Source organism: Nematolebias whitei, chromosome 1 (assembly GCF_014905685.2).
Source record: "Nematolebias whitei isolate Nwh7 chromosome 1, NemWhi1, whole genome shotgun sequence".
NCBI classification, from domain to species: Eukaryota; Metazoa; Chordata; class Actinopteri; order Cyprinodontiformes; family Rivulidae; genus Nematolebias; species Nematolebias whitei.
The window spans coordinates 53,554,565-53,564,115 of record NC_056498.1 but is presented as its reverse complement, the minus strand read 5'-3'; the positions used below and the strand labels follow the sequence as shown (position 1 = coordinate 53,564,115).

Below are 9,551 nucleotides of genomic sequence, written 5' to 3'. Positions count from 1 at the left end.
ATATATATATATATATATATATACTGTATATATATATATATATATGTTTATAAGGCACTGTTTTTGTATGACTGTTCGAGTGTTGTCATTGTGTTAGAGAGAGTAAATCTCAAGAATATATTTGACATTAAACATAATACAAGTTGAAGTGTTACATCATTTTCAGCTGCCTTTATGGTATCTGCATTTGGTAGCAGGCCAAACTGACAAAGACTATGTAGAATAATGCAGTATTTTAATTCCACAGCAGAAAAAGCTGTATAGTCTCTGTAAGTAGGTCTAGGGGGGAAAAAAGCAGTATTGGTATCGGTTATTGTCCAAATAAGTTTTAACATATTGGCGTGTCGGATATAGGCCAAAAATCCAATATTGTGCATCCCTATTGTAAACAGAAGGCAGGGAAAAGACCTCACAGATGAAACTTTTAGTCAAGCAGGAAAAATGTGAGAGTGATGAAGAGCTGAACGACATCAAATCATATTCTGGTGTGAAGATGATGAGACCAGATGGGACTAGACATTTCCATTTATATAGTGCATGGACACATCACCAGGTGAGAACTGTTGTGCTGAAAAGTCATTTCAAATATATCACTGTGTGCACTGCAAAATGATTGAGGACAAAATCACAGAGTGGGATCGCTGTTCCTGTTAATACAACAGCAGAAAAACTCTAATTGTGTTGAGAGTTGTGTATTCTGATATGGAACATGTGAAACATCTACTTTGTATGAAGAAGCTTTTTATGCAGATGTATCATAGGTTAAATAAACTTGGATAAAGTAGTTTTATATTAATTTGTTTGATTTGATTGAATTTGTGACCCTTTTTTTATTTTTAAATGAAATTATGTTACCTTGTGTCCCTGCTTCCCCGGCTCTCCTGCTTCACCTTTTACTCCTTTGTGGCCCTTGAAGCGTTTAGAGAAGAAACGAAGCAAAGGTTAAAGAAAAAACATGTTCAGATAGATGAATTTTAGATAAAATAAAAATTTCTTCTTCTCACCTTCATACCAGAAAGGCCAGGGTGTCCAGAGGTACCAGGCGGACAAGAGTTTGGACACTAAATACCAAAATGAGTCTGTAAGTATTCCTGACAGTAGATGCAAAATCACAAGCAATGATGATAATTACATACCGGTATATATTTATTTTATTTATAATAAAGGCCTAATGTAAATAAATATATACCGGTATGTATGTATGTATGTATGTATGTATGTATGTATGTATGTATATATATATATATATATATATATATATATATATATATATATATATGTTTTTTTTTTTTTTAAAGCACATAGAACAACTCGTTAAAACACACCAAAATGCAAGAGATCACATCTACTTTTTTCAAAATTTTCTGGGGGAGGACCCCCAGAACCCCCTGTATTTATTCAGCATCTGTAAAACTGACGGACTTTTAACCATCTTTGTGTTTTCTGCAGTTAATTAGCAGTTTCAGACATCTCCAATCAGATTGACCTCAAAAGTAATCCATACATGGCCATTTCATTTTTACCTTCTGAGAATTTTATTAAAATTTCTCCAGTGTTTCATGAGATATTTTGCTAACAGACAGACCGTGTTAACTCCAACAGTTAATGACAAGGTTTTCCACAAAGAGCTCACATGAACATATATAACATCTGAGTATGTTTAGGATGACTCGCATACTATCACACAAAAACCTTAGCTCAAAATATGTAAAGGTGATTTTAAGTCATTTTTGTTTTTTTTGCTGAGGTTGATCAGCTTAGGCAGCCATCTTGAATCACTTTGTCTCCAAAAGTTAAGCAAGTGCAGATGAGAGTTCACTCACTACTTTCTGAGAGTTTCATTTAAATCTGTCTAGTGGTTCTGGTTCATAAAATATTTTGTAAACACCACAAACGAACACGGGCAGAGACAGGAAATAACAATATGGCCTCCTTTTCATGGCAGTGGGTGATAATAAATTAATATTTTACCAGATCAGTAGCACCCAGCACTCCAGTTGCACCCTGAAATTGAGAAAAAGATTGGCTAACTATTGATTTTCTGAGTTATCAACATCATTTGTGACATCATCACCAAGAAGAGACCATCTTTTAGCAGGATCAGACCTGTCGCTAAAAAGAATTAGCTTTAGGCCAATATCTACCCATAAAACACAGATAATGGGCTTTAAAATACACATAACAAATTCTGTAATCTCAGTACTAACACAAAGAGGTAATTTCACTCTTTAATCTAGCTAATTATCTAGTAAAATATGGGGAAAAATCTGAAAATCGTATCAGAAAGGTTTTGTCACTTACTCTAGGCCCAGCTGGTCCACGAGGTCCCTGAGGCCCTATCACACCCATGGTCCCCTGTAGAAAAAAAAAACATAAATGTGTTAGAAAATAACTATAAAGCATAATAATGTATGTCTCATCTAATCAAAAAAGATTTACAATTTTCCTTGCAAGGTTCATCAGATGTACAGCTCCACTTTCAAGCAATATAAACCACCTCAAAGCTAACCTGGATTTTTAAAGCACCAGAGCTTTGACAAAGAAATTTTGATTCAACTTGAAAGTGCATTTTGTTGATAATTATTTTAACATTAAAGTAAGAGGTTAGTTTTACGTTCAAAAGCTTGATCGTAAATTTCAATCACAAAGAATCGATATTTAAAGTTATAAATTAAAACACGTTAAAACTCAGAATTTACCGTAATTTCCGGACTATTGAGCACACCCGCATATAAGCCATGCCCACTAAATAAATTTAAAAGAATAATAATTTTGTATATATATATATAGGCCACACTTATCTATAAGCTGCAGATGTCCACGTTATAATGAGGTAGTTACACAGAAAGATTTTTTTTTTTTTTTTTATTAAATACATACCGGTAACATACACAAATACATACAGTAAATTATTTTTTACATCCCCCATTCCCCTTCTCTCCTTTCTCGCTGTTTAAATGGCATCCCCTCCACATTTCATTGGTCCACTGTAACCCGTTCAGTAATTTTGTAGGTCAGATTTTTTTTAAATCTTTATTTATACAGGTAGTCTCACTGAGTCATGAGAGCACCTCCCCCCGCCCCAGAGAGATGTGCATTGGGCAGCTCTGTGAGAACCCAAGTGTGACAAGGCAAAATGTTTTGGTGGCAGGAAGCTTGTTAGCCCGTCAAAATAACAAATCTATAAATTAGCCGCTGTATTTTATAAGCCATGGGGGTTCAAAGCTTTTGAAAATAGTAGTGGCTTATAGACCGGAAATTAAGGTAACTATAGATATACACCTAATAACATGTAATAAAATATAAAAAAGTATGACCAAAAGGTGAAATTGTGTTAAAAATACATAAAATAAAAAAGCATAACCAGTGGTTGGCTCAGTTATTGTGTGACACGTGATTAAGGCTCCCACATACTCTTGCGTACTTCACTCCGCAGAGGTCCACACGTACTGGATTAGACTCAGCGCGGACTCGAAGCGGACGCCCTAAGCCATGTCCACGCTAAGATAATTTTTTATGACTGCTTACGTGTACTCGGTGTCGCGCAGTAAACTGCCCGACGATGGACTGTTTTGTATGCAACACCAATGTATTAAGTTCCCGTTCTTCATTCCTGGTCTGTTTTAATAGCCTTTTCTTTTGTTTTTTTGCCAAGAAGCAAGCGATGTCTTCCTCCTCGTCCGTTGACTCCATGACTGAAATTGTGAGAAATGAAGGAATTTGTCATAAGAGTATTAAAATCAGGTCTAACGTGGCTGCAGGAGGGTCTGGAGATTTCCCAGTGGGCCGGTCTGATGTGTGGGCTGCAGCGCCAGCGCTACCGGGTTTTTTTTTGTTTGTTTGTTTTTTTTAGAACTTTTTATTCACAACATATAACCTGTCAATCAACCTGTCAATTTGACCTGTCAATCAATCCAGTAGGCGTGTCAACAAATGACCAATCGGCGACCTCAATTTGTCCTGAAGGTAAACGCCCCTTGCCTGCGGAGCTGGGCTGCAGCCCATCAGGGTGTACGCTCGAGTATGAAGTCTCAACCGTCTGCGGACAGTGTGCACAGTGTCCGCGTGCCTCACGGAGCACACACTGTACACCTGAGTATGTGAGAGCCTTTACTATGTGTACACATGCCAAGACGTGATTGGTCGACGCAGCTTGAACTGGAAGGAGACAAAGATGTCTGACACAGACTGAGTGAAAGTCGTCTCAGCAATTAGCGGTTTAACGTTAGCTTCCACTAATTTTAATGGAATTTTAGCAACTTGCCGGTAACCTGTTTAGCAGTTTAATGTTAGTGAAGCTATTTTTTTAGTTAGCTGAGTGTGGGTTAGCAAAGGTAGCTTTTTGGTTAGCTGTGCCCACCACTGACCATAACAATACAACAAACAACTGATGCAATTTCTCCAGTATTTTTTTATTTATTTTAATTTTTATTTTACAATTTGCTTCTATTTTAAAGTCTTTGGTCGGAGTGTGATGGATAAGTAGAAAACACCCAACACAACACTTTTTGGTTGCAGATTTGTTATGTGGTGTTATGTATGCATTTGCATATATGTGTTTTTAAAGTATCCCACATCAGTTATTTATTTATTTTTTCATTTCAAAGAAATATTACAAATTAGGGCAGCACGGTGGCGTAACTGTTAGAGCTGTTGCCTCTCAGCAAGCAGGTCCCTGGTTCAAATCTCAGTCCAGAGGCCTTTCTGTGGGAAGTTTGCATGTTCTCTCCGTGAATGCATGGGTTTTCTCCAGGTTCTCCAGTTTCCTCCCACAGACCAAAAACATGCATGTTAGGCTGATTGGTAACTCTAAATTGTCCCTAGGTGTGAATGAGAGAGTGAATGGTTGTTTGTCTCATTTGTGTACCTGTGATGGACTTGCGACCCATCCAGGGTGTACCCCGCCCCTCGCACAATGATTGCTGGACATGGGCGACCCCCGTGACCCAAAATGGAAGAAGCAGGTAAAATATAATGGATGGATGGATGGATGCTACAACTTACAATTAATTTCACTACAGGTACAACCTGCTTACATGAACTGTATTTGATTATAGTTTTGCAGCACGCTTTCCATCTTTTTTAAGATGAGCTTTAATGATGCTTATAAGTAGGATTTAAATCACTGTTGTTACTTTGTTAATGGTCTGTTTCTTGGGCAACACCAACTCACTACAGAGGCTTATGATTTTAGCTACCGCAGTGTCATTTATAGATTGTAGACCTAATTTAAATCAGTCCATCTCTTGTTTTTTTTTTTTACTCACAGGTGGTCCAACTTTTCCTATTTCACCCAAAAGTCCCCCAGGTCCTCGTGATCCCTGTTCAAAGACACATTTATTGGACTCCACAATACTGACACAACTAATTTAAGAATTATTTGTGTATTTGACAATTACTTACAATGGGTCCATCTGGTCCAACACCCTAAAAAGACAAATATTGTATGAGTCAGTGTGATGGGTAATGTTTCGAGACCAATAGACAAGATATTGGTGTGAGTCTTAGATTGGATTATTTAGAAAGAAGATGTTACTCACAGCTGCTCCACGAGGTCCAGATTGTCCAGGTTCACCCTAAATAATAAAAAATAAATGTAACTTGCACTGAAATTTGCAGACACATCCAGAATTTTTTTTTAAATATTGAGCAGTGCAAGCTTACAGACGGTCCAAATCAACATTCCTTCATCACATCATATGACTAAACCAAGCACACTTGACCCAGTGATGTTTGGCCTAATTAGGAGACTTTTTGGGGCTACGTGCCCCACAGGGATTACACAGAAGACTTGCTGGATTAAGTCTCATTTGTCAGAAGGAATTTGTTTACGCACTGCAGAGCTCGCTGCCCCGCCAAAAGGCTGGACAGCAGCTTGGCACCGTTTCACTGACACCCTCTGAAGTGGGAAAGCAAAGGCTCATTAGTCACTCACTTTCTGTCCCGGGGGCCCGTCAGGCCCAGGATCTCCAATGGGGCCAGTCAAACCCTGCAACAAAACCACATCCAGACAAATGAGTGCATGAGGGAATCTGCAACAAACTGGCATCATTGTGTTCTTACTTTATGTTTCAAATCTGTGAGTTGAACAAATCTGTTTAATATTTAGACATCATGAGGCGTCAGCATGAAAGGTCGTCATAACCCTTCTTGAAAATTTCTAAATAAGTTTTTTTGAAGGGTGCCAATAAATAAAATATGCCTGAATATAAGATAAAATGCCTGCGTTTTGATGAATAAATGCTATAAAATAGTGTAAAGAGAACCAAGATCAAAAGAAATGTTAAAGCTGCTACCAGTGGCCTCATCAGCGTCAGTATAGTAATCACACACACGAGTCTCTTACGCCCTGAAAAAACGTCAAAAAGACAGCCAGAAACGCAGTGTAAAAATTAAGCCTAGTGCAAACTGTTCATGTTTGAATACTATGTCATCAAGATGTATATTTGTACCATTTTCAGCAGAGGGAAACTTTTTGTATGTTAACTAGAAGTTTTCAATTTCAATAAGAAAATTCTGAGCTCATACAGTGCAAGTTCATGGAAGCTTTATTGTGCCTCTTTACACTCTGAGAGAAAAACACTAAAACTTACAGAAATGAAAGACACATTATCGTATTTTTCGGACTATAAGGCGCACCGGATTATAAGGCGCATTAAGCGAATCAAGTTCATTTTGACAGATTTTTGAGAGCCGTGTACCACATAAAATTGTTTCAAGGTCAGTAAGCACAACCAGAATTAATACATAAGGCGCACCGGATTATAAAGCTCAATGTCGATTTTTGAGAAAATTAAAAGATTTTAAGTGCGCCTTATAGTCCGAAAAAATACGGTAGTTTAAAGAAACTGAAACTGCCTACCTGCGTTTTAATGCATAGTTTTTCTCAAGAAGTGTAAAGTTTGTGGGAATAAAAATAGTTTGTTTGCAAAAAAACAAGCAAGAAAGTTTAGTCAAGTTTATGATTAGATCAAACTTTAAGCAAAAATGGGTCCATGGCAGGTTCGAGGGCTCAACTCACAGAATGCTAACCAAGAAAACATTCTTGTCTGTCTCGTTTTAAACAACGCCGTGGAAAGAAATCGTTCAACACTCTTAAACAGAACATAGCAGAGACCACTGCCAGCAAAGCTCCTACTGTTTTCAGAACCTTGTTGATTATTATTCAGAGAAACACCGGATTGTAATACATCAAATGTGTAAATTTTACCCAGACTTTTTGTCTTATATAAATAGATTTTCCCGCAATGAATCTTAAATTATGCTTTATTCACCTACAGATCCTTTTATAAGTTAACCTTCTAAAGAGACTTTGTGTTTTCAAGGTATATTTGCTTAAATACTCATAGTCCTCAAAGGTAATTACTTTAGTTTCTCCTGGATTTACTTGTCCTGTTCAAATTAATTCCTTGCATTTTTGCTGTTATTTCCACATGAAGCCCCCCCCCACACACACACACACACACATCTGAATGTTCACTGGTCATTTTAGGACAATTCTGTGTGGAAACATGACCTCTGTGATGGGAGGATCTCACTTCTGGTTCCTCCCCCTAGCAGGTTCTAACAGAAAGGTGACCTCATCATAACCAACAATGCAGCAAAGACAGACAGAACAAAACGTAAAACACAAACTACTCACGTCTTTTCCAGGAATTCCAGGTAATCCTGAAGAACCGGGTTTACCTGCATCCCCATCAGGTCCCTAAGATCAGAGATCCACATATATGAATATCTCACTAAAACAAGCAAAAAGCACAAGAATGCATGAAAGATTTTATTAAATTTGATAGTTACCGGAGGACCATCCTTGCCATCGTCACCCCTTTCCCCCTAAAATAAAATGACAGAGTATGTTTTTTTTTAAAGATACTTTTTTTTTAAAGTATCCAGATAAATATATGTGTGCAGTGTTGCAAAACTGAAAGGACTTACAGCAATTCCATCAATTCCTGGGACTCCTGGGGGTCCTGGAGGGCCAGGGGGTCCTTGATTCCTCTGTTTAAAAAAAAAAGAGATCATCATAAAACATTCAGTCAGATTTCAGGAGAAAAAAAATCCAGTTTTGTTCCATTTTTTGTTTAAAATATACAGCTTCAGTGGTAATATAGAAAAAAAAGGAAACAGATGCAGCACAATGTTCTTTGTTTGTAGAAAATAAAACTGTATTGCCTTGCATCTGATAAGTAATTTGAGAGAATTTGCATGATGCAAATAAAAATGATCACAAAAGAAACAAATTTTAATGCCATACTTTTTTCTTAAACTGATGCAAAAGTAATTTATTAAGAAAATCTCAACATTTCATTACAATCATAAGAAATAATGTCTTGATTTTTGGCACAGTCAGCAGGAGAACACTTACCTGCACCTTGTGCCATCAGTCTGAAACACAGAGAAACAGACAGAAAGAAATGTGAAAAGTCTTACTTGTGAAGAGCAAATGAGGACAAACTGCAGGAGCACCACGAGAAAGGGCCCTTTAACACTTGGGGCCCCAGCCATGCTCTCCCTCCGTGTGAGCAGGAAAGCTTGAGCTGTAGTCTTTTCTCTGAAAGTTGTTGGGCAGAGGAATCCCCCGGTGAAAGCTCCCCAGTTGAATCCGCTGGAGCGATCCAGCCACACCGAAACAGGTCCCAGTCCAGAGCTACCAGGGGCTCATGTTTATTCATACAAAGGCTGGTTACAGGAAGGAGGGTTTTCAGGGGCCACCACAGGGAGGGGCCACTATGTAGACACCACCAACAGGAGGTATCTTTTTTTTTTCTTACTTTTGAAATAGATACAGTACATATACTTGGAAAGGCAAAGGAGGGGGGGGGGGGGGAAATAGAAGAAAAAATGGAATGTATATATATATAATCCAAGTTGATTTCTAGAATTGCGCCGCTCAAGGTGGCTGCATGTTGGAGCAGCTCTCTTACTTTCATTCTGAGATTTTGCGTTTGGAAACATGAATTCATCTTTTTCTGGATGTAAATCACATTTATTGGATGATTGTTTCCTCTGGTATCGGATGCTGTTTAGCTAGAAGGATTTTTACTGAAACTTTTTTTTTTAGTTTTGGACATTTGTTATGATACGTAACCATGGCAACAAGGCAGTTTTCTACAACCAACAGCAGCTGAATAACATCTCAAAAGCTCAAATAATATCTCAACTACAGCCCCAAATCTCAAATGAGTTGAAAGGATGTTCTGTGGATGCATTCTCATCTACCTGCCAGCTGTGCTCGAGTGCCTGACCACTGAGATCCTGGAACTAGCAGGAAACATGGCTCATGACAGCGGAAGGACAGGATCGTCCATCAGCACCTATAGTTGGCTGTCCGCAGCAACGAGGAGCTCGGCAGACTGCTGGGAGGAGTGGCCATCGCTCTGGGAGGAGTTCTGCCCAGCATTCGGGCGGTCCTACAGCCTGGGAGAACCGAGAAGACAGCCGAGTCTTGGTGGACGGATCGGATGGCATCTGCAGCCTGTTTCTTAGGATCCATTGTGGGATGGACGTTTACAAGAAATACTTCCTGTCTACAGCCATCAGAATATGTATAT

The 9,551-nt window shown here is 38.4% G+C and overlaps 1 protein-coding gene across 1 annotated transcript in view; it reads right to left on the bottom strand.

The window, feature by feature from the left end:
- col9a1b (collagen, type IX, alpha 1b) overlaps positions 1 to 8,672 on the bottom strand; it is a 24,470-nt gene extending 15,798 nt beyond the window's left edge. Inside the window, 13 exon segments of the mRNA XM_037685257.1 lie at positions 856 to 909; positions 1,005 to 1,061; positions 1,972 to 2,004; positions 2,302 to 2,355; positions 5,268 to 5,321; positions 5,404 to 5,427; positions 5,541 to 5,576; positions 5,936 to 5,989; positions 7,643 to 7,705; positions 7,798 to 7,833; positions 7,936 to 7,998; positions 8,431 to 8,643; positions 8,646 to 8,672. Of these exon segments, the coding sequence (XP_037541185.1) occupies positions 856 to 909; positions 1,005 to 1,061; positions 1,972 to 2,004; positions 2,302 to 2,355; positions 5,268 to 5,321; positions 5,404 to 5,427; positions 5,541 to 5,576; positions 5,936 to 5,989; positions 7,643 to 7,705; positions 7,798 to 7,833; positions 7,936 to 7,998; positions 8,431 to 8,643; positions 8,646 to 8,672 (768 nt within the window).
- Positions 8,673 to 9,551: the final 879 nt, after the last annotated feature.